General features: G+C 36.8%; 3 protein-coding genes across 3 annotated transcripts; 1 reads left to right on the plus strand and 2 right to left on the minus strand.

The window, feature by feature from the left end:
- Nucleotides 1–281: 281 nt before the first annotated feature.
- On the minus strand, nt 282–11,426 carry LOC148868775 (uncharacterized). Its single transcript, XM_088968258.1, has 3 exons — nt 11,269–11,426; nt 639–795; nt 282–539 (listed from the first exon to the last, which is right to left on the minus strand). Exons 2-3 carry the CDS (start codon nt 792–794, stop codon nt 492–494), a joined length of 204 nt encoding a protein of 67 aa, XP_088824384.1. The 5' UTR covers nt 795; nt 11,269–11,426; the 3' UTR covers nt 282–491.
- LOC148868776 (uncharacterized) lies at nt 3,483–4,007 on the plus strand. The gene has a single exon (XM_088969878.1). The coding sequence runs from the start codon at nt 3,483–3,485 to the stop codon at nt 4,005–4,007; it is 525 nt and encodes a 174-aa protein (XP_088826004.1).
- A 1,903-nt stretch (nt 11,427–13,329) lies between the features above and the next one.
- On the minus strand, nt 13,330–23,181 carry LOC148868777 (S-adenosyl-L-methionine-dependent methyltransferases superfamily protein). Its single transcript, XM_088969866.1, has 9 exons — nt 22,184–23,181; nt 21,291–21,440; nt 20,593–20,863; nt 19,224–19,334; nt 17,488–17,647; nt 15,933–16,190; nt 15,649–15,771; nt 14,301–14,378; nt 13,330–13,846 (listed from the first exon to the last, which is right to left on the minus strand). Exons 1-9 carry the CDS (start codon nt 22,895–22,897, stop codon nt 13,639–13,641), a joined length of 2,073 nt encoding a protein of 690 aa, XP_088825992.1. The 5' UTR covers nt 22,898–23,181; the 3' UTR covers nt 13,330–13,638.
- Between the last annotated feature and the right edge of the window lie 1,672 nt (nt 23,182–24,853).

Here is a 24,853-nt window from a genome sequence, read left to right on the forward strand (position 1 = left end):
CTTGATATTTTTCCAAAAAAGCTATCATATTTTAATTAATATATAAAATTATTATTTTTATTGATATTAAAGGCAAAAAGTTGCCCTGCTAGAAACGCTTTAAATATTGCATGGTTCCATCTGTGGAATTAATTAAGGTTTATGGCCACTACACCCCGAAAACAACATAGAAATAACTACCAAAAAGAACTCTTTTTGTTATGAGCTCATCCCCCGTATGGGAGCTCCAATGCTAACAGATGTAAAAAAGTGTAAAACCATTAGAACAAAAGCCAAGAAGATGATGAGAACTTGCCATGACCTGAGATCAGATCATTCTTTATCATGGGAAATCCAAACACCTTGAAGTTGAGAAGACGGATCAAGTCTAATCTGAAATTAAGCCATTATTATAATCTGAAACAAGAAAGAAATGAAAAGAAAAACTTCATGAACAAAAACGCGTCTAATGCTGTCACACTTGCGCCATCATCAAAAGCCCAGAAGCACTATCATTCCTTTTTCCCAATCCCATGAGACATATTGTATATCCCTCGTCCCTGGGCAAAGCACAATACTTAATGTAAGCATCACAAGAAATAACTCGTACGTAAATAATGGGAACTTCGATTTTTTGCCACGAGAACAGAAAAACTCACAATGAGAGCTAAAGATGAAGCTGCCAATGCAAGAGGAATGGCAACTGAGGTGATCCTGTCATATGGTCCTTTCAAATGAGTATATTTTTGTATGTTTTGAAAGTATTGCTGCTTCTTAAGGAGCCTCTCCCTGGGAACGAAAGGTGGTTCTGTCATCCTGCAATGCCCATTTAAAAGATACTAAATGAAAATCCCATCTAAAATGCCCCAGAAGAAGAACTGGATCTTCTCATAAATGCAACTTCCCCTACAAAACCTCCAATCCTCTTGCACACACACTCCACAATTTGGATTGCTCCAATTATTCCTGATTTCCTATGTTGAGGTCACTGGACGTTGAGGGCCTTTTGAAAATTGTGGATCAAGAATCAATTCATTCTCCATAAGCTTGGGTACACCATAACTTTTAGCCCCATTGAGATCCCTTCATTTGGTGCAAGAAGCGGTAAGGAGTAACCTTTATATATCTGTTAGCCTCCATATTGGCATAAGAGGGAACCATATGCAAATTTAAGGAGAAAAAACAAATCCCAAAAGTAATATGGCTATATTGTCAAGTCAATACCTAGAAGGTTACTTTCTTTTTGTAACTATCCACAGGAGAAAAAATGGAGAGAAAATTAAACTGTGATCCATCAAAACAGTCTTCACTGCAAAGGTGGTTTTTTTAGCATCTATCTGCTAAAAAGATAAAATTCAAAAGACTTTTAAACCACACACACTAATGTATAGGGGTGAGTTTGCACATGCATGCCTGTAAGATACAAAAGCTTGTGATGTTAAACCAAAAAAGTTTCTACTCCACACCCAGTTGGCAGCATAATGACATCAATACAGAAAACCAAGTTATCAGCAAAGCAAACTGAAACTGACGAAAGAGTTTTAATCTGGTACCAAAAAATTAAAAAAGAAATAACAAATAAAACAAGCAGAAGGCTTTTGGTTGGGGATATACACAATCAAGCACAATTATGACTTGTAACCAGCATGTCCTAATTCCAGATGATGATGCAACATTGTTAAGGATCAAGAAAAAAAAAATGCTAAAATTGTTTTCACTACCCTAACTGAATAAAATGACATTCTTTCAAATGTCAAGGCTTTTGGTTGGAGATGTACACACTCAAGCCCAATTATGAGTTGTAACTTGTAACCAGGATGTCCTAATTCCAGATGATTATGCAACATTATTAATGATCAAGAAAAAAAATGTTTAAACTGTTTTCACTATCCAAACTTCATAAAATTATATTCTTTCAAATGTCAAATGGATTCAAGAGAGGGTAATGTTTGCCAAGAAGCATTGAATAGAAAATGTAACACTTCATGAATTAGTCCTAAATTATTATTTGCCATTCATTTCTTAGCTGAATTAGTGCTTAGCAACTAATAAAATAGTGTGCTTCACATCCCTTGACATATGCTTCATTTCATGTTCTAGCCTTAGTTCTTTTTTTTTTGAAAGAAGGTAAAGTATGATTATATTAATAACTGGTCCTGTGTACAATGAGTAACTGTACAAAAAAGGACCTCAAAAAAAGTCCACTCTCAAAAAAATATGATCAGAAGTAACATCTTTGAATTCAGTATGCATGCATGAACATGTGTGTTTGGCATTGATAAAGAATTCTCCGTAAATATCAGAACTCCTTGTTTTCCACTGCATGGGCATCATATAGGTAATGGCTCATTTCTGGAGGCAAAAACACATAAGCACCCAATAACTGCCTTACCTATGTTGATACAGATACAAAGCATCACACATCTTGAGAAAGAACATAGATGGTGTATAACCTGACAAATGGATATTGTTAAAAGACTGGTTAAAGTTGTTTTTTCTTTGTGTTTTTATTTCTATTAGTGTTGCAGGGGTACTATTGTAATTCCCCTTGTCTTTATGTTATGTTTGGTCACCCTAATATAAATACTAAAAAGCTGGCGCCGCCAGCATCTTTTGAGGTGCTCTCAAATCTCTCTCCTCTCCTCTTCAGTTCTGGACAAGATGGTATCAGAGCGGGTTCATCTGATCTGAAAGGAGATCGCGTCCTCTATCTTCTTCCCTTCCTCATCGTGCTACTGATATTTTTTTTTTCTGAAGAACCAAGGTATTTTCTTTCGCACTGATCTCAGAAGCTTCGTTCTCCTCCTTTTATTTTTTTCCTGATCGTGTATCAGGACAGATAAAAAAAAAAAGGGAAAAACCACTCAGATGTGAGGTGATCAGCACCTATACCTTCCTTTTTGTAGGATCGAGTGATCCTTGTGGTGTTTGTAGGTCAGGGGTAACCTGTATGTGCTGCGACAGCAGCTTTGTGAAGTGTATGTAGGTCAGAGATGGCATGTGTGTGCAGTAACAGGAGTGCAGTAGGGTAGTTCGTAGGTCGGTGATGACCTGTAGGTGCTGCAACAGCAGAAAAAAAAATTATGGTGACTGAAGTACTGTAGTTGATCTAGAAGGTGGCTGCCTGTGTTTTTTTATTATTCTTGGTGCAGATTTTTTCTTTTAAATAACACAGTGTGCAAAAGGGAAAATAAGTTGGACAGACCAGTTATTTTTTGTTTGGTGAAGATTCAACCTCTTCTAGTGTGATCTAAACCAGCTATCATGAATAGTGAAGACTCAGCCACCTCCAGTGTTTCATCAATGCAGAATGGACTGAGTGGGGGGTATGGATTTATCCCTCCCTATGGCTGTCATACCTCTTGATGGTCTGAATTATTTAGAGTGGTCAAAGGGGATCAAACTATACATTACTGCAAGGGGAAAATAGGCTATATAAATGAAGAATTAAAGAACCTAATCCTGGGAGTGTTGAGCATGACAAATGGAACCAGGAGAATAGCATGACAATGTCATGGCTCTTAGTGTATATGCAACCTCAAGTGAGAAGAAATTTTACATGGGCTAAAACAGCTTATGAGATTTGGGAACAAGCCAAGTCAACCTATTCTGAATTGAGACACCATGCAAAGATCTATCAGTTACAGGCAGAATCCTCTACTTGTAAACAAGGGGAGAGGAGTCTCTCTGTGTACTACTCAAACTTGTCTTCCATCTGGAAAGAGTTGGATCACAATCAGAGTGTAGATTGGAAGTGTGATGAAGATGTGAAAGCATATAAGTCTCTTGTTTCTCAACAGAGGGTCTTTGCCCTTCTCCTTGGCTTGAACCCTATATATGAATCCATTAGAGTGCAGATCCTTGGAAGCAAGGATCTCCCTTCTGTTCAAGAGGTATATGCCCTAGTACAGTCAGAGGAAAATAGAAGGAATCTGATGAATAATTCCGGGGGAGATGTAGTTGTGTTGGCAACAAAAGGAAGTGTTGTTACAAGTAGGGGAAATCCTTTTAAGAAGGGAGACTCTTAGAAAAGAGTGGATGACAAAGAAAAAGTATGGTGCATCCATTGCCAGAAGCCTCGACACACTCGTGACACATGTTGGGACCTTCATGGGAAGCCGAAATGGGCACAGGAATTGAGTAAGAAACAAAGTTCAGATCTGAACAAGAAATTCGGTCAGCAAGGTTCAAGAAAATTCACTACAACACACATGGCTACTCAAGAGAACCAGCCCCCTACTACTAATGCAGTTCAGACATACACCACTGGTTCTGACCCTAGGGAGGATATCATTAATTCCTTTCGTGATCATTTAGAACTTTATGGTAGGGCAATTTTCCAGATGGATGCCCCTCCCCCATCAACTTCATATGCGTCTACATCAGGTAATTCTACCACAACTCTCCATGTATGGTCTCGTTCCTCTAACTCTCCTTGGATTGGCCTGTAAGCGGTATTCGAAAATCCAAATTCAAATCCGAGATTCAGCATAATCGAATTGAATTCGAATATGCATCGATCCGATCCAATAAATATCCGAACCGATTATATATATATATATATATATATATATAATATAATATAAAGATTACATATATTAATATATTATATTATTATATAATATAAAGATTAAAAAAAAGAAAATAAAAAATAACTAATGACTTAATGAATAATAAGTTCAAAAATCTGAAAATCGAACTCTTTCGTTCGAATGAATCCGAACCTCCTTATCACCTCTCTCTCATCTTCTCAAAACCCTAAAGTAAATGTGTAAAACCCTAACACTTCGACCTCCGTCACTCCCTTCGCCGTCACCGGACGCCGCCCGAGCAACCACTGTCAGTCCGTCACCGATCATCACCCTCCACCGTCGTCGCTCATCTCGTCACCTCTATCTCTCTTTTCTCAGTCTCAGTCTCAGTGACAGTGAGAGTGAATCGCCATCAGGAACCCATCACTATTCACCTTCTTTTCCAGTCTCAGTGACAGTGAGACAGTGAATCATCACCAGCATCACCTTCTTGTGCTGCAACCCATGATTGCCGTCGGGAACCCATCATCTTCTTTTCTCAATCTCAGTGTGAATCGCCAACATCACCTTTTCTCAGTCTCAGTGTGAATCGCCAGCATCACCTTCTTGTGCTACAACCCACACCTACCGTCGAGAACCCACGCCTACTGCCGTCTCCTGCCTCTTTTCCCAAGGTAATTTTCAAATCACAATTTTTTTATAGTGATTTAGATAATGATTTACTGGTTTTTTGGTTTTTGGTTATGATGTAGATTCACACCTTAATTGCAAAATGTATACAATGTCTATTTGAACAGAATCGGATTCGAATTCACATTCAAAAAGTCAATCGGTCGAATTCGAATCAAATCGGATATTCGATTTGATAATCGAAATCGAATTCGAATTCAAAGATTTGACATCCATCGGATATAGTCGGTTTCAAATTCGAATCTAGCCTAATTCGATTCGAATTCAATCCGTTTACATGCCTATCCTTGGATAATTAATTCTGGAGCATCAAAACATATGACCAGTAAGTCTACCTACTTTCAGACCTATCATATTCTCTCTAGAAGAGACAAAATCAGATTGGCTGATAGTTCATTCTCTACCATAGCTAGTCAAGGGACTATTTCTCTTCCCTTTGGTCTTACACATTCTAATGTTTTACATGTTCCTCAATTTCCTATTAATTTGTTTTCTGTTAGTAGTATAACCATTTCTTTAAACTGTTCAGTAACCTTTTTCCCTTCTTATTATGTAATTAAGGATTTGAACTTGGGGAAGATGATTGGTAGAGGGCATATGGTGGATGGTGTCTAATTGCTAGAGAATAAGGCTGGCCTTGCAGTCACAAAGTCTAAGAGTCAGTCTATTAAGAGTCAAGCCTATTTATGGCATTGTCGTCTTGGTCATTTATCCTTTGATTCCTTAAAGATTGTGTTTCTAGAGTTGTTTATGTCAGTGCTAGTGCCTGAGTTGATATGTCAAACTTGTCAATTGAATAAACATTGTAGAACTCAATTTTCTTCAAAGAATAATAAATTTGAATTTCCTTTTCATATTGTTCACTATGATGTTTGGGGCCCAATTATCTGAAGGTGGCTACAAGTATTTTATTACCTTTATTAATGATTATTCCCGGTATACATGGGTATATCCCATGCGAGCTAGGGATGAAGTACAAAAAATTATCCAAGATTTCCAAAGAATGACTTCCATAATGATCTTACGAAGTTCTTTGCTTCAAGTGGATCATTGCACCGTAGCTCCTGTGCCCGAACACCACAACAAAATGGTGTTGCTGAAAGAAAGAACCACCATCTTCTTGAAGTAGCTCAGGGACTACTGATTCATATGAATGTCCCCAAGCGTTTTTAGCTTGAAACTATCCTTTGCGCTGCCTATCACATTAACTGCATGCCCTCTCGGTGATTAGAGTACAAAGGCCCACATTAGCTTCTGTTTCCCAAGGCTCCTCTTCTGTCTATTCCTCTCTGTGTTTTTGGTTGTCGTTGCTTTGTTCAAAACATGTTACCCACTCGTGGGAAGTTGGATCCTCGTGCTATTCCTTACATATTCTTGGGGTATCCTACAAATCAGAAGGGGTACCGGTGATTTGATCCCATCTCTCAAAAATATCATGTTTCCTTGGATGTCTCTTTTTTTTTAGAGTGACCATTTCTTCCCTGTTTCTCCTCAAGGGGACTATAGGCATGAGGACAAACAAGTTCAGAATCCTCCTCTACCTAATCATCCTCCCTTTTGTGTTTTCTATTGTCGTCATAAAGGCCAACCAAGTTCAAGAGCTATGGAGCATCGAGAAGTTGTACCACTAATGTCATCAAATTCTCTGGGGGCGGATCCTACCCAACCAGGTAACTTAGTTCCCATTGATATTTTTTACCCTATTGCTATTGATACCTCAAGTGTTGATGATCTTAACCTTCCTATTGCTCTCTGGAAGTGTGTTAGATCTTGCACCACCAAGCACCCCATTTCCCATTTTATTTCCTATGAAAACATTTCACCTTCCTTTTGGGCATTCCTCTCTTCCATTGACAATGTTCCTACTCCTAAGAATGTGGCAAAAGCTCTCTCAGTGCCTGAATGGACATATGCAATGAAAGAAGAGATTAATGCATTATATAAAAATGGTACATGAGAATTAGTGGATTTTCCTGAGGGAAAAGAACTAGTTGGATGTAAATAGGTATTTACAATGAAACATAGGGCTGATGGCACAGTGGAAAGGTATAAAACTCATCTAGTGGCAAGAGTTCACTCAAGTGTATGGGGTGGATTATGCAGAAACTTTTGCACCAATTGCTAAGATGAATTCCATTAGGGTTCTCTTCTCTTTAGCTGCTAACTTCGATTGGGACCTTCACCAATTGGACATCAAGAATGCATTTCTAAATGGTGATCTAGAAGAAGTGTACATGGTACAACCTCCTGGTTTTCGGGCTCAAAGTAACGAACATAAGGTATGCAGGTTAAAAAAAGTCTTTATATGGCCTGAAACAATCACCAAGAGCTTGGTTCAACAGATCCCAGGTAGTTGTACAACAAAAGGGCTACAAGCAATGCCAATCTGCTCATACATTGTTTGTTAAAAGAGGGGAAGGGAAAATTGCATCTCTAATAGTGTATGTTGATGATATAGTTATCACTAGTCAATGGAAAGATGAAATTCAAAGGTTGAAGGGATTTCTTGCTACTCGGTTTGAGGTGAAAGATCTGGGCCCTTTGAAATACTTTCTTGGAATTGAAGTTGCCCGCTCACAAAAGGGTATCTTCATTTCTCAGAGAAAGTATGTCCTAGATCTGTTACAGGTTACAAAAAAGTTGAGAGTGAAACCAATTGATTCTCCTATTGGTCCTCATCACAAATTAAGTGATTGCCCAGGTGAATCCATCAAAGATGTGAAACAATTTCAGAGGCTTGTAGGAAGACTACTATATCACTCCATGAATCGGCCATACATTGCTTATGCAGTGGGTGTTCTTAGTCAATTCATGCATGCCCCTAAGACCACACACCTTGAAGCAACTAAAAGAATTCTCAGATACCTTAAGAAATTCCTAGGTGCAGGTTTATTGTTCCAAAAGCACGAACATCTAAAGTTTGAAGTGTATACTGATGCAAATTGGGCAGGATCGCTAGATGATAAGAAGTCTACCAGTGGCAATTATACCTTTGTGGGAGGAAACCTAGTCACTTAGAGAAGAAAAAAGCAGAATGTGGTAGCTAAATCTAGTGCTAAAGCTGAATATAGAGCAATGTCTCATGGAGTGGTTGAAATAATGTGGTTAAAAAATCTATTGAGTGAATTGGGATTTACAATTGATGGACCTATGACTTTACATTGCGACAACAAAGTAGCCATAAACATTGCCACTAACCCAATACTGTATGATAGAACCAAGCACATTGAGGTAGACAAGCATTTTATCAAAGAAAAGGTTGTCAAAGGGGAAGTGTGCACCCCCCATGTCAGGTCTAAAGATCAACTTCCAGACATCTTCACAAAAGGGCTACATCATTTGCAGCACAATGATCTATGTGACAAGTTGGGCATGATTGACATCCATGTCCCGGCATGAGGGGGAGTGTTAAAAGACTAGTTAAAGTTGTTTTTTCATTGTGTTTTTATTTCTGTTAGTGTCACGGGGGGACTACTGTAATTCCCCTTGTCTTTATGTTATGTTTGGTCGCCCTAATTTAAATACTAAAAAGTTGGCACCGCCAACATCTTTTGAGGTGCTCACAAATCTCTCTTCTCTTCTCCCTTCTTTTCTCTTCAGTTCTGGCAAGAGATATATAATAACTGTCCCCCCCCCATTTTCTGGGCTTTTGGGGAGGGTGCTTCTCTACCAATAATGAGACCTTAACCGTGAAAATCCAACTAAGATCTGCGCCCAACAATTTAATATCTTCATTCCTGATAGAGATCTTAGTATCACACAGATAAGTCAAGAAATCAATAGAGGGAGTTCCATGTCACTTCATTAGCCATCTCATAGAACTCCTATATCCCTAATTCCTCTTTAATGCTGTTGTGAAGTTCACTTGTAATGGATGGCTCCGGATCTGCTACCAACATCTCTCCCCACATTACGCCCAACTGCCACCTGTCCATTAACACAAGAGCCCAACCTCCATGTGTGAAACTAAATGTCCATTCCATTACTTCTTAAACTGAAAACCCAAAACCTCTCTTCTCCTAATTTTCCCCATTCGAACAAGAAACCCTAACATCTTAGGTGTTCTGAAATTGCTTGAAGAAATAGCTATCTCTTCGAATCTGAATCCAAGCTACAGCAGTCAAATTCGCGTTCCCCTTGAAAGTTCAATTTGAGATGCACAGGTAGTGCCTTTTTTAGGCACTGAGAAGACTTTCCGACTTTCAGTATCACTTTGCGGAGCACCGGTTGTTTACTCAACACAATATTTGTTTCCATGGCCTGTTGATGATATGATGAAAAGATTCTCTACCAAGAATCAGAATACATAAGCTGCTACTGTTAACCTAAACCGATGAATATTGAAATCTTGCCAGTGCATTGTTTTTTTGGTAAAAATATTTTTCAATTGCAAACAAAAAAAAAAGAACACCCATTACAGTGGATACAAAAAAAAAAAAAAAAACATTAGTCTGCTTGAAGAAAGGGCAAAGCTCGGCCTAATTGGTGATGACTATGGTCGGATAGTAGTGCAGCTTGGCTGCAATAGCATGAACCACTATATTGGCCTCTCACTAAGTGTGCAAGAAGCAAGATGGAGAGCAATGGTGGCATCAGAGATTGATGTCCGTAGGGCACTGCCCAATGGAGAGGAATTATGCTTTTGTGGATCGTTAATTGCAGCAATGACATCTGGAAATAATCCGCCCATGCAGTTTTGATGTTATCATGAGAGGTGAGGTTTTTGTTTATTCTTCTAATGCCTTTTTACCATAGTTTATATTTTTAGAAACAAGCAAATGGTGGATGTATCAAACACCAGTGAATAGACCTTCAAACGTTGGTGAATGTGTTGTGAGTTGTGAGTTCTAGGGAAGTGCAGGGTGAACAGAGGTTAGGGTTTCTAGTTTGAATGAGACAAACGGGCTATTGTGTTGGTGGAGAGGTGGCAACCGGGTGTAATGTGGTGAGAGAAGTGGGTAGCAGATCTGAAGCCTTAATGGGCAGCTACAACCACAAAATATTCCCAAAATAATAAAATTGGGACGAAATAGAATGGAATGGCAAAACAGAATTCATGTAGCTTCCCATATAGTTGGGAAGGCTTAGGATGATATGTGGTTGTGCATAGTGACCTCCAAAATACATGATGATCAGTGTTGAAGCCCATGGGGCACTTGAAGGACTATGTGTACAAGGTTTGAAGAATTTTTAAATTGTAGGATCCTAACATATCCAACCAGGCATGAAGTTGATGCCAGTTCAAAAACCTTGACGAGAAACTGTAGATTGTCAAGTAGGAGTGGCACCCTAAGAGACCTTACCTTCAGTATCACGGTAGAGAAAAGAAAAGATCTAAAAGTTTTAAAAAGTTATTTTTGGTTTCCAATCTTAAAGGAACATAAAATGGAAAATAGGTGCCAAGGTTATGTTCGTTGATAAAGAGGTCATTGCTTGGTGCCAAGGTAAAATCTCAGGGTGATAAAAGTGAGAGTTTGGTTTCAAGTATGAGAATGGCCACTTCCTATAGAATTGCCGAAAGTGGCCAGAATCCAGTTCACCCCATCCAATGACGCGACCCAGATAACTAGGACCAGCATTGGGTAATGGCTTTTTTATGTGAGCTGAAATTTTATTTAAATGGAAAAGAAAATAAGGGGAAAAAACACATTATATTTCGAATCCAAGAGTATACAATACCAAAGCTTCCTAAAAATGAAAATTTTTGTCAATTATATGGTACAAGATAAGGAAAGGAAAAAGAACCAATCAGTGAGGAATTATAACTAAATAAAAACTGAATGAACAGTAATAGCAGAACGAAAACTATGAAAGGGTAAAATGGATCCAAAATCAACCAGAGTGAACAATGGAAAGACACAAAAGAAACATTCAAGTAAGGATGACTCTGCAAGTTTAGGTAGCTTCATGGATATAAAACCCTAGATTTACAAATCTAACAACTATAAGTCTAATTTTCTGAAAAATATTAAATATATTCTATTCGATAATCTAAGCGAGCGAATTCAGCAGATAAAGAAAACAACCTAAACGACAAAATTAAGATCGGAAAGAGGAGGAAATATACCTGAGATGAATAGAAGAGACCGACTATAAACCGACTGACTGCGAAATTGGGCAACGAGGTTTCGTCAAAGCATCGCGATTTTAGTTGATGGAGGGAACTCAATTATAAGGGTGGGAGCGGGTTTGCAAGTCAACTATTCTACGGGCCAAAGTTACGGCCCTGGACCAACTGGTTATCGCCACGTCACTTGGTCTTCACGCGATGAAAGGAGAAGGGAAAGCGAGGGCACATCTGCTGCGACGAGCGACTCCAGGCTGGGTTTTGCTTTGCACCTGTGACTGTGAGTCTGTGACAAGGGCAATAGCTTGGGCCCCTGGATGGGCCGGGCCGGGCCTGATCTGGGCTTAAAGATTGAAACTTGAAAGTGAGTCCATATCTGTTGATGGGCGTGTGGAAATAGAGAAACATCTGGAAATAGAGAAACAGAATGGTCTTTGAGAAAATAGAGATTAACCCCTCCTTCACCATCGTGGAGGCTAAGAAAGCACAAATCTCTGAACTGAATAAGTGCCAGTGGACTGCCCAGGAGACGAATGGGGAATTCCCACAAGCTGCCAGCAGCCCCGGAAATGGAGAAAGCCCCAACCCCATCAGATGTTCCGAAGAAAGATTACAGACGAGGTGATTCAATGTTGCTATCGTTTTTCCAACCATTAAACAAGTATGGCCAACTGAGTGGTGGCTCGATTGGCACATAAACTGGATAGTCCCAGGCGAGATATGGTTTCGAGCCCCGTTATCGGGGCTCACCGATTACCATCTTTGAGAAGAACTGTTAATGTTGCAAGAAAAAGTGTTGTACTATAGAAAGGAAAATTGAAATACGACTCAGGGCAAGTAATTCAATAAAAAAATAAATATGTATTCTCAGTTTCTCATCCAATTCGTCCACTCTACCACTTAAAAGTACGTCTAAACCATGCACACCTAGCTTGGTCAAAGATAAAAAGAGTATCTATTATAATTTCTAACTTCCTTACAAACGGGGCACCATCTGATTTATGAACTCCAACCTTTTTATGGCCTTTTTCCTTCTTTTTCCTGTCAATGTGAAATGGAGTACATTAGCAGTACACATTTAAGACTGTGCACTGTGCACTCGCATTTAATGGTGGTTCTCAACTCTCAATCCTCCAATTAATGAATTAAGCATCCAAAGTAAATAAAAAACATTCAAGAAAAAACTCTTGATCCTCCGAGCATGACAGCATGGGATATGGAATCTGGAAATTTCAACAGTCTCGTGTTGAGAAGTAGAAACCCAACCTTTAGCATTGTTTTCGCTTCATCTTTTCATTTTTCTTTTTTCAGATTTTGAGGGGAAAAGTTGATCAATAAGATTTTGATTCTCATGGACCAAACAAGGTTCAAAGTATTGACCCGTATCAACCGATACATATTGTGTCGATTGACTTCCCGATATTTCCCTCCAGGAGTTGTATCAGGTCAGACCATGGTTCAAAGGGTAGCCGGACCTTAAACCGACCCCTCTGAACTGGTTTTGAAAAAAAATAAATAAATAAAACTTAAAAACCATGGTTCAGAGGATAGCCAGGCCTTAAACCAACCCCTCTGATCTGATTCAAAGCATCGGCCTATGTCGATACTTTGAACCTTGTGACCAAAAAACCCATATCCTTTTTTAAAATTTATGTGGGTACCAGGAAAAATTTACTTTTCTGGATATCACTTACCACATAAGTGATACCCATCTCCAAAGTGCACAAATAACTTTTCCACCTGGGAGAAAAGTTATTGATACTTGAATGGGGCAAAAATGCCCCTTTTAATATTAGATTTTTATGACTAAAATAATCATTGCCCCTTTTAATATTAAATTTGTATGGCTAAAATAGTCATTACCCCTTTAATATTAACAAAAAACTTGACCAGATAAGTGAATTTACCGGAATAAATAACTTACCGAAAAACGAACTTGGGATCCCCCAATAAAACAAGGACAGGACAACAGTTAGTCAATTACTATAAATTCAATTTTTGAAATTATTTTTTTTCTTTTTGATTTGATCGCTGCGTTCCTGTTAATTGAGTGGTAAAGAATTAATGCTACTCATTTGAACATGTCAATTTCAAGTAATGATCTGTAACACGTTAGTATGCCTATACGAATTTCTATCGTTAAAATACATGGAAAATTTCCAAAAACGTTTTGCGTCGGGAAGAATTCAACTCTGTTAAATCACTACTAGACTGGCTAATGGAGGATCTGACTCTGAGCAAAAAGCCAGAACTAGATAAAGAACGGGACAATGCATAGAAACATTTCTTCAAGCTCCATTCTGCTCAAAGCTACCAATTTGTAAAAAAGAAATAATGTCAATATCAATTTGCCTCCTGAGCCTTGACCCTCTATGCACGTAATAGGCGTTTCTCACCCATCAGGATCTTCCAACTTGCATGTGGACCCTCAGATGTGTCGCGTAATGTCGTATGCCATCCCATGGCTTTGGATACCTCCTGAACTTCATTTATAATGGACAGGGCATCACGGATGTATATACGTCCCCCTGGTCTCAGAATCCGATCCATCTCAAGCATGATTGTAGAGATATTGCATCTGAAACAAAGATCAATAGAATACAAAATGTTATAGTTCTCCCAAGGTTTAAAGTATTGATACTCCCTCATACATAGTTTCCACATATCATACTATTTCAAAAATCAATACTTTTAATTTTTAGTGTTCAACCCATCACCTATTCTAAAAATTGATATTCCCTAAGGAAGACCAAGGTTCAAAGGTTTAGATACTCTCTAATTTGAAGTATTTCATGTATCGCCTATTATAAAAATGATTAAATATCATACCATACAGTATGATATGTATTGATAGTTGATACTTTGAACCTTGAATTTTCCAAGAAAGAATATCAGTGGATAAAATCACAAGAGATCATGCTGTTACTTTCCTCGAGCAAGTAACTAAGAAAAAGAAAAAAGAGGTGTATAATCTATTAATCTTGTTATTATAACTATTTTAGTTTGAAACAATGGTGTACTGGGAACCAGACCTTTTTTGTTCAGTAGAGAAGAGGCCAGATGCATGCAGCAAATCATAAGTTCTTGGATATGTATCAAACGGTTCACACCTGGGATAGAAGTCAGGAATAAGGTTATTTTTCAACCTATCGTTCTAAAGAACAAAACAGACCAAATGGAGTAACATATAAAAGCTAAATAACATGCTTAGTGGGGACATATGATTAACATTCTAAAGAACAAAACATACTCCTGAACCAGTAGACTGGATAGTGAGACATATGATTTAGTTGCTTTCGGCATGGGAAGCTCTTAGATTCAGTTAGATTGCCAAGAAAATGTAATAAATTAAAAGAAAGTTATGTAAAAGATTTCCTGGGTTTTCCTTTTACTCCCAAAAGAAAAAGAAAACCGCATGATGAAAAAAGAAAAATGATAAAAAAATATATATAATCGTTATTTTCTTAAACATGCTTAGTTAGCAAGAGAAAGTAAATATTTTCTTTAAATAGCAGTTAGCATTCCACATAGGGTTGTCTGTGTGCTGGTAAGCATGAAAATATGGGTTTGAATCTGAGAGATGCCACTTCGTGGAAAAAAAAGTGCTGGAGATTAGGTTCTTATCCTACCCCTCCCAAGATCCCAGATACCTGGGACCAACATAGGGTAATGACCCTTTTGTCTGTAACTGTGCCCCATCCACCAATTTTTGCACCTTGCATCAACTTTCTTTTTATTTTCTTAAACAGTAAAATTATCAAACAGACTTTGTTGATAACAAGATTTGAAGTAATCGCCCTGACATTTCCCAGTATGTTGGTATGTATTGAACAGGTACGACAGCAATAAGCTGACTCTAAACATCTCGATCACACAAATAGAAGGAAACATAGATGAGAGTCCCTAGGTTAGTTCCCCCCAAACCAAACAAGTCCCTCCCTCCCTCCCTCCTCCTCTCTCTCTCTCTCTCTCTCTCTCTCTCTCTCTCTCTCTCTCTCTTTCACACACACACACACACGCGCGCGCGCACATCATGTGTTAAACTGTCTAGTTAATAGACCATCTTTATAGTCTAATAGACAGGTTAACATTACCTCCTTTCTGCAGTCACATAGAACTGGATATGTCTGAAGTAAAAAACCAGATTTCAGCACATGCATTCATGTATTGATGTGAAATAGATGATTGACCCCACCAACACAAATCCTTTGTCAATATTTGAGAGCATCACTTTAAGACAATTTTTTATAGTAATAAAAAAGCCATATAACAAAGAAGGCAACAGTTGCCTTGGTATTTTACGTCACTCCTAATTCAACATTGACAGCCTACAAAAAGACAAATTTGGAAATAAAAAGATACAAAGTGCATACACCATACCAATCATGCATAACCCCTATAAGTCCGCGGTCAAATATAACAGGCAAGGTGTTTGGCCCACTAACAGGAACAACATTCAGTACCCAGCAATCAATCTGTTGATCAATTAATGCTGCTGCAAATCTGCCGAAGTTATCAGGTCAGAAAATAATAAAAAGATAAACTCATAAAGATGGTATCAACTGTGAAATTAAAAAGAAAAAAAAGAGCATATATGTATGCAATGAAAAGCTCTTTTTGATAGTAAAGAAAAAAAAAATCACTGAAAAGGAGAGTTAATATACCCTCCAAATCCAGCTCTCATGTCCAGAACATTTCGTAACTTCAATTTTTTCCAGCGGAAGGCACGAACATAACTTCCTATTATCTCATTCCAATATTTCCATTCTGCTTTGAAAAGCTCTTTTCTAGATATGTAGGCATCCATTTGTATGCTCTGGAGCCTATCTGGTGGGTCATGCAGGCGTGCAGGCCACATCGCAACATTTGCTCCATAGCCATTCTCAGGTAGTCGAGTGATGCATGCCTTCAAATCAACATACCTGCAGAGAAAGCATAGTACATAATATAGTTAATATTTTTTCTTTATGCAAACTGCAATATCATGGCATTTTGATGGACATTCTCTAAGTACAAATTTAAAGCAATACCTTAACCATAATTATTGTTAGTTCATAGGGTGACAACTAAGGAGAACAACAAGAGGTGGATCAGATAGCTAGGGGTATCAACCAGTCAGGTTTGGTATAGTGCTGCTCAAGCTCAACCCGAACTTGGCCCAATTAAATGAATTAGGATAACAAACCCAACCTGCTCTGCCACACGCACAGTACACCTATAGTCAATTAAGGCTATATTTACAAATGTTTTAATGCTACAATATAAACGGGCCCAGTTTGGCACAGGTCAGCCTTGACTCAAACTTGACCCATGACCCAATTAAAGCTGACCCAACCCTAACCCAACAGGTTCGGCTAAATGCGGGTTTACTACTTAACCCAACCTATTGTCATCCCTAGGGATAGCAACTTAAAAGCTCCTCATAAAATGCAAATGAACCTATAATATGTATCAGATTAGACTACCTTTACATCTGATTCTGTGAACAAGATAGAATTTCTCATTGGCTTTGTTACCAATAAAGAATGCCTCTAAACTATTTGGGTCAGGGATTACCAAAAAAAACTATTTGGGTAAGTAAAACATGATTCTGGAGTTTAAATGTTACCAAAGCAATATCGATCATTACACATTTCACTTCAAGATTATTCTTCACTACAACAGAGTTCGTGACTTTTGGATCCCCCTAGCACTTTTAGTGCCTTTAACTGCACCAAACCCTCATAGTTCATGCCATCATTAGTCTTTTTGTATAATTTATTTTATTTACATATACATAAGATGTCAAGGAAGATTAGATAAGGAAAAGAAGTTTGAGAAAGTATTCTAAGAAGCATAGTTTTACACCATGGAAAGAGAACTTTACTGTTTTATACTTGTATGTATTTGGCATCCCTGGTGGGACCACAGTAGAGTCCCATCAAGGTTTAAAGTATCAATAAGTATCACATTGTATCATGCATATCATATCGGTATTGAAAGTCACCAAAACTCAAAATACTAAGAGTCTGAAAGTAAGGGACCGTTAATATTCATCCTAACAAACCCATCCGTAAATATCAAACTGAAAAAAGGTTAAAAAAGGAGTATTGGCCAATCGAAACACACGATATGCTTTTTTTTGTATTGTGTGTGCTGATATTTTAAACCCTGGTCCCAACATATAACAAACAGATAAATTTGGTTTTCTTAAGACATGCATTGGAAAAATGGAATTACCAGACATTGTCTGGGTCATCATCTGGATCACATAATGGAGGTTTTGTTCCAGCATCACGATTCACATAGCAGCTGTTGTTTAGAGGTTTTTTCCAAATGGCAATATATCCCTCCTTCTTCACAAGCTCCCAGCAAAGGCGGTCAGTAAGATATACCATCTCTGTCAAAAACAAAGCCCATGCAAGATTGCTAAGCAGAAGGACAATACTCATCCAAGACATTAAGTAATGAAGATTGGAAATTGAATGGTATTTTGCCATTTTGGTTATTTGGCCATGCAAATCAATGTTTTATAGAACCAAGACCCACTTAACAGAGGAACCAGATGCCTTTTTTAAAAGCATTAGCTGCCAGCCTGCCACACCCAAAGTGCCAAAGTCACTCAAAATGATTGCCCATGGGGTTCATTGCTGGACTGTGCAACCCATGCAGATCAAAAGAAATAGATGGGGTTGATGATTTGTCAAAAAGCAAATAAAAATGAAAAAAAAAATCAATTTGCTCTCCTTGAAGATTTTCACAAAACCAACTACTTCTGCTATGATCTCAGAGGCTTCAATTTCTTGTAAGCTTGAGGTTAAAATTCAAGAGCTCAGGGAAAAGATTATAAACTTCTCAAATTACCATTATAAGTTGAAGCCTTGAAAGCTCAGAACTAAGAAGTGGATACCAAAGAAGCATTGGAAATGCACCACATGTTCAACACTGAATTAGTGTTTATTATTGAATAACCAAACCCAATAATGACCAAACCCTTACCCACAAAACAAAATGATGAAGAGGAAGACTGGGGAAGGGAATCAGATAACAATGTTATCACTAAGTAGTTAACAAGGAAAAGGAAACTTCTAAACATGAACGTTTTGACATATAACAAAGTAGTGAATGAACCAGGGAGGGCAAATAGGATACTTGTTGAAGTAGTGAACAAGGGACTTAGAACTCATAATTAAACAGAAGATATGACTCTTGATAGAGTTGAATAATGAAGCAGGATCTCAGTGCTGAGTTAAGGCTTTGTTCAATTGAGTTGGGCATGTATGTAGGTATGCAGGTTAGCTAACAGGGAACTGTATATTGTGCCTGGGATACTTTGGTTGTATATGGGTTAAAAAGATGTATATTCTCTTTTTTGTTTCATTATAAGGCAATACTTTACCTTTTCTTCAAAAAGAAAATGTCAGTTGATAACCTAAAAGGGCTCCATGTGTCACCATCCCAGCGGGGCAACTCTCAGACTAGCAGCCTTGCCATGTGAACAAACTTACGTCCTTTTCTGGGCACTTGTGAAAGTTAAAGTAGAAGCTATGCTAAGGTCAGGTAGGAAAATGTCCAATAAATGATGGGTTAGAATGCTCACACGGACCACAATTTGCATTTATAGCCAATTTACCCACCCCCTACTTGAGAGATGACCTGGTTGACCTCATCATCTCTCCACATGACTGAACTAGTGATTGTATGCTGTGTTTAATGTCTTTCTGACATCATCATCTAAAATGGTCGAACTAAACACTGGGTCAGACTCCCAGAGGCATTGCTGAAGTTACAAGGACCTTGCTTAGCCATGAACAGAGAAAGTATTGATACTGATGAGGGTGTGGATACTGTCAAAATAGTTTATGTTATATAAAGAAAAAAAAAACTTCCAAATTGCAGTTTTGCAATCATAACATGAAAAATAACAACTAAAACTTCAAAATGTTTTTTCTTTATTTGAATTCATGCAGTAATACCTTTCCATTGTTCTTCTAGAATCTCTTCATGTTTGTAAACTGGTTGTGCTGCCCAAGCAAAGTATCCTCCAGCTCTGAGCATCCTGTTGACCTCAAGAAGCAAAATTCCATCTTCATCACAAATAAAGAAGGAATGCAATCAGAATTACAATTCTAAGCAAGTTAACATTTTATAACCAAGCATTGGAAATATTACTATCCATTTCCATCCCACAACACAATTTTGAAGGAAAACAAAATCCATCACATGATAACAATGTTTAGCAACATATAAGGGTGTAAACAGTATCTAGAAGACTGAATTCATATTCAACATCTGAAGTAATAGATTGAACTCGAATAATTCAATTAAAATCATCGGTCAAATTCAAATACAATATTGGTACCAATTATTATTTTATTGAATCAAATTCAAATATGGCCATTTTTTATTCAATAAATGTCTGAACCACTAATAAATATATAAACCTATAAACCATATATTTATATAAATTAATATTTATACTATTACACACACGTAGAGGGAGAAAGAGAGCGAGAAGCCGAGAAAGCAGCTGTCATTCCTCACCCCTGATTTATCCCCCTTGAAACCCTCATCATGTCCTCTACTAATGAATAACACTTCTAGGCCGAATCCATCTTCAACCTATGCAAAGAAGTGAGAAAAGGATGGCTCTCCAACCACAACCTCATCTGGCTTTCTCTCTTGCCAGTTCATATCTCTTTCTCCACATACCATTTCCAATTTCTACCTAGGGTTTATATGAACCCATTTGCATGTTGATTCCTTCCTTCCTGCTAAGTGCTAACTTGTTCAACCGTTTCAGGGGCTTGGTTTTAATGTCAGCATAATGCTTCTTTGTAATTTACCACTGCATCTGAAGAGCTAATAAACCCTTTTTGATCTTCTAAATGTAATCTTTTGGGGATTTTGTACTGGTTATGTTATCTGTATTTTCTTTGGCAGAAAGAACACGTGAGCTTTTTTTCCCTTAGCATCCTATCAATGAAAGGCAGTTTCTGACTGATGCATTGCTTGGTTTCTTGCTCTGAAAAACCCTAACTGCTTGCTCATTTTTTAATCAAATATTAAAATAAATAATCAGTCTAATTCGAATCGAATCAAATATTCAATTAATTAATCGAATTCAATTTTGTTTTTTTTTTTTCAATATCCATCAGATATTGAATCAAATTTGAATCTCAAATTCACTAATTGAAATCAAATTTGAATATTGCTTTATTCAATTTGAATTCACTCTATTTACACCCCTAGTAAAACTTCCCAATTTATCAAAAATTCTTAATCCACCTTAAAAAGGCCAGGCTTTTTTTAACTAGATTAGAGATATGAAAGAAAAAAGCATACCATCACGGGTCCAATTAATTCTGCATCTTGAACAATGTATCAAATCAAAAGCCTGACTTGGATACAATAAACGGTGTGTTGCAAAAGCTGCCACCATGGCAGGGACGCCACGCTCAAGAGCAAACTGAATCTGATTCTCATGAACATCTTTTGGTGCTATGGAGAGAGTGATTACATTGCGGGTAAGCAAGTAGGCACCAAAGCTTGCTACCCCACATCCAACATCCAAAACAACTCGTGTATGATGACCAAATGCAATATCAGGGACCATCTGTATATTTGGGTGTGAAAATGAGAATCAACCTTAGGAAGGGAAAAACAGAGATTTAAAATGACAGATATGCATATCATTAACAACTTTTTTCTATAATTGAATAAAAGGTATTTATTCAATGCTTGATTTGACAACTTTTTTCATATAGATACTTATTTGAAAATAATTACAGTTTTCTTGAAAAAAAAAATACATAAGTAAAAAAGAAAGAACTTTATTCATTGGAAAATTTAACCAAATAACGGTCTTAGTAAGAGAAGTAACTATTAAAGGCATTATCTACAAGTGGTATTTAACAATATAACATTACAGGTTTCTTTAACACTATAAAGCTGCTATTGCATGTTAATTTGTTCCTCTAAAAAACATGAAAGTTTGGCAAAATTGGTTACTTCTTTTTTGTCCATGTTAGCATAAAACAAACCTGTGAAATTTGATCCAAGTATTGATCTGCCCCATGTATAAACTGGGTACCACCTCCAGGGAATTTAAATTTATCCTTGTCTCTTGAAATCCAGTTCTGACCACCTTTATCTTCAACCAAACGTGTATGGGGTACATTATTGAACCATACCTGTGATGACATCTCAGAGCTTAATAAAGCAATTGAGTTTGTACATATGCAAAATTCATTCATCAAATTAAAAGGTTTTAGAGAAGCAGAAGGAAGAAAGGAAACTAACTAGATCCATATTTGTTCACCAAGACCATGCTATCAAATGATACAATGAGCAACAGTTTTAAAATACTCAAAATGTACCATGATATACTTATACGGGGAAAGAAAAGATTTGTCTACCAGCAACCTAACATAGCATTAGTGCTAATATTCTTGCTTCCTTTTGTTCATAATGTAAACTCGAGTTCCACCATAAACTCAAGTATAGCAATTCCAACATAGCATAAGTGCTAATATTCTTGCGTCCTTTTGATCCATTTACTTGTATACCAACCATAAACTCAAGTTCCAATCATAACTGGAATACTTTTCAAGTGGAATCAACGGGTCAACATAAAGAACCATTCTGCAATGTAGGCCATAACCGGATAGAACTGACTAGCTACTGGAACTGTTTTTACGTAAGAACTAAGAAGAGCCTCCAATGTAATTTGCGGGTTTTGGCTCTGCTTCATTACTACCAAATACAATTAAAAGAACTGAATTCCAAATAATTCGTTCAGTTGCTTAAATAATTAAGAACTATCATGTAGTCCACTGATTCCCACAGATAAAGTACATCAATTCTAACCGAGAATTCATACCTAAAAGAAAAGATGAAACTTGGTGATGCAATATAATAAGAACAACGAAATTACCTCATCCCTGCTTTTCGGCCAGGGGATAGGTAGCCTGTAGCCCTTTGGTGCTGGAACCAAACAATTCAAACCCCGACCTTCCCCAGGACAATGCCGCTCATACTTCTCTCCCTTTTCCATCGAATTCAACTTCTGAATCGCCTCCACATTGTCCAAACAAGGTATATACTCTCTCATACGCTCTGAACAAAGAGAAAATCTCTTAACCCTAACCCTAGAACTCTGACTCTGTTCCCCTTCCTCTGTCTCAGTTCCGTTCCCCCAATTCTCAACCAATTCAGGATCAAATTCACCGACCTCGAATTCCTCTGCCATGGTGCCATTCTCATCGATGATTCCAAATCTCTCCACCGACGCCGGTGGCGGAGACGGCGAAGGTGGAGGGGGTGACGGGAGCGCATCGGGAGGTGGAGAATTATCTAGAGGAGGAGTTGTGGATGAAAGATTCAAGAGCGATGTTAGATCCGGAACATTGTCAGTCTTGTTAGCTGTGATGGATGATAGATCGAAGGTCTTGTTAGCGTTGGGAGAGATTGCGACAGAACTGGATTTATCATCGCCGGCGGATTGTCGGCTGTTGTAGAAAATGAGCTGTTGGTAACCGTCGGACCAGTGCTTGCCGAGGTGGAAGAAAGCGAAGGAAATGAGAAAGAAAGCTAAGATCTTTACGACCAATGGAGCTTTGAATAAATCACCACTGCTCAAGGATTTCATGATTTGCGGTGTTTTGAGAACCACTGTGGCATTCTATGACAAAGCTCACATGAGTCCGGAGGCTTAAGATCTCTTTCCAACCGTAAATGAAGCCGAAGAACGGAAACTATGGCCGTCGACTCACGCGACACGTGTCCTAAATATATTTTTTATTGTGTGAGTGAAATATCGAATTCAAACCAATCGAGGGCTGGCTCGTTGGTGTATTAGCTGATCTCGCAATCAACACTTCCGGAAAAAAAAAAAAGGAGTGAAAAGAAAGTTATTAATGCTACATGGCACCGAATAACAAAGAAATAGTATCGAATTCAAATAATACACTTACCACTTAGCGGTCGCCGCACGTCGCTCTCTTTGCTCTTGTTGTGCGCTGAATAGTTTGTCTTTACTCGCATTATTTGACTAGTGTAGGACATCATCAGGAAATGTTACTGACACACGGTTGGGGATGTAGTGTGAGACGTTGTGGAGTGGAGATGTGATATCGTGAAAAGTTTCTTATCGAATCATCAACATCGGGTATTGACGTATTGTATAGGATAATTTATATATGGATACGGATTCTCTTTCTATATGCATGGATATTAAATTAAATATTTAAATACATTGGTGAAATGTATATAATTTTTTGTAAACATACTAATAATATTAAATTTAATCTTAGAGTATTATAAATAATATATAAATATATAAGAAATATATATTTTAATAGTATATATAAAGAAATATATTATAATTAATATAATGGAACACATAAATATTATAAAACTTTATTGAAAAATTAATCAATTAAGAGTTCAAAGGACATATTTTATAGATTTTTATAAATTAATATATGCACAAAATCATTATTATTTTATTTTCTATTAAGTCCAAGGCATGAAACATATACAACTATTATATTTGAATTATTATATTAATTTTTTATTTTCAACATTACAAAAGTAAAAATAAAAAAATAATTATCAAATGTTTGGTAAACAATATTTTCATTTTTTTTTGTAAAAAAAATAATTATGTTGTTATAAAATGTAATAATTTATAAAATATATAATCTCAACTTAAAATATATTTTTATTAAAATTTTAAAGATACATGTCATATGAAAAATCATAAAATTAACTACTAAAATAATGATTCCATTATTAAATAATTTTATTTTTAAACTTTCTAAAATAAAAAATCAATTTTTTGATATCGATGTAGATTACTAGATTTGATAGATTAAATTTATAATATATTCTTGAGTATTTTGTAAACAATACTTTTATTTTTGTAAATGATAAATATGTTACTATTTAATGCAAATTAAAAATATTAATTAATAATTTATAAAATATTTTCATCCAATTGTGTATTAATCCTTTTCCACATATGAGAATAAAATTGTTCCACACAAAATAAGCCCTTTCGAGAAACCCAGTAAAATGAAATTATCACGAGCAGTGAACGGCGATATCCCAACTTAAGGTTCTTAAAATTTGGAGTTTTTTTTTTTTTGTGGGCTTGACATTTAAATAAATAAATAAGTTGGTTTCATAGGTAAAAACCTTATGTGTTACTCAATTGAAATATATGGAGCAACGGGATGTTAAAAAGATAAATGTTTGTTTGTCAACAAGATTTTTTCTGTTGAATATATTATTAAATTATAAAGAAAGACTTAGGCTGTAACCAATTCAATTGTGGGATCATTTAACAACCAATCTGATTCTTTACATGTGCTTTGAATTCATACTTTTAGCTCCTATTACTAATAGAGTTGGTTTGTTGTTGGCATTTTTAATTCTATTTATAATGTTGTTAATTTTTTTAAGCCTAATTAGTGTAAAGACATGTGTATGCTTAAAAAACATGGGTAATAGCATATAAGGGTAACTTTTGGGGTTTAATATCCGTAAAAGTAATATATTTAAAAAAAATTAAAAATAGGTTAACTTTTTAAAAATAATATCA

Source organism: Nelumbo lutea, chromosome 2 (genome assembly GCF_056320005.1).
Source record: "Nelumbo lutea isolate HS-2025 chromosome 2, American lotus-T2T, whole genome shotgun sequence".
NCBI lineage: Eukaryota > Viridiplantae > Streptophyta > Magnoliopsida > Proteales > Nelumbonaceae > Nelumbo > Nelumbo lutea.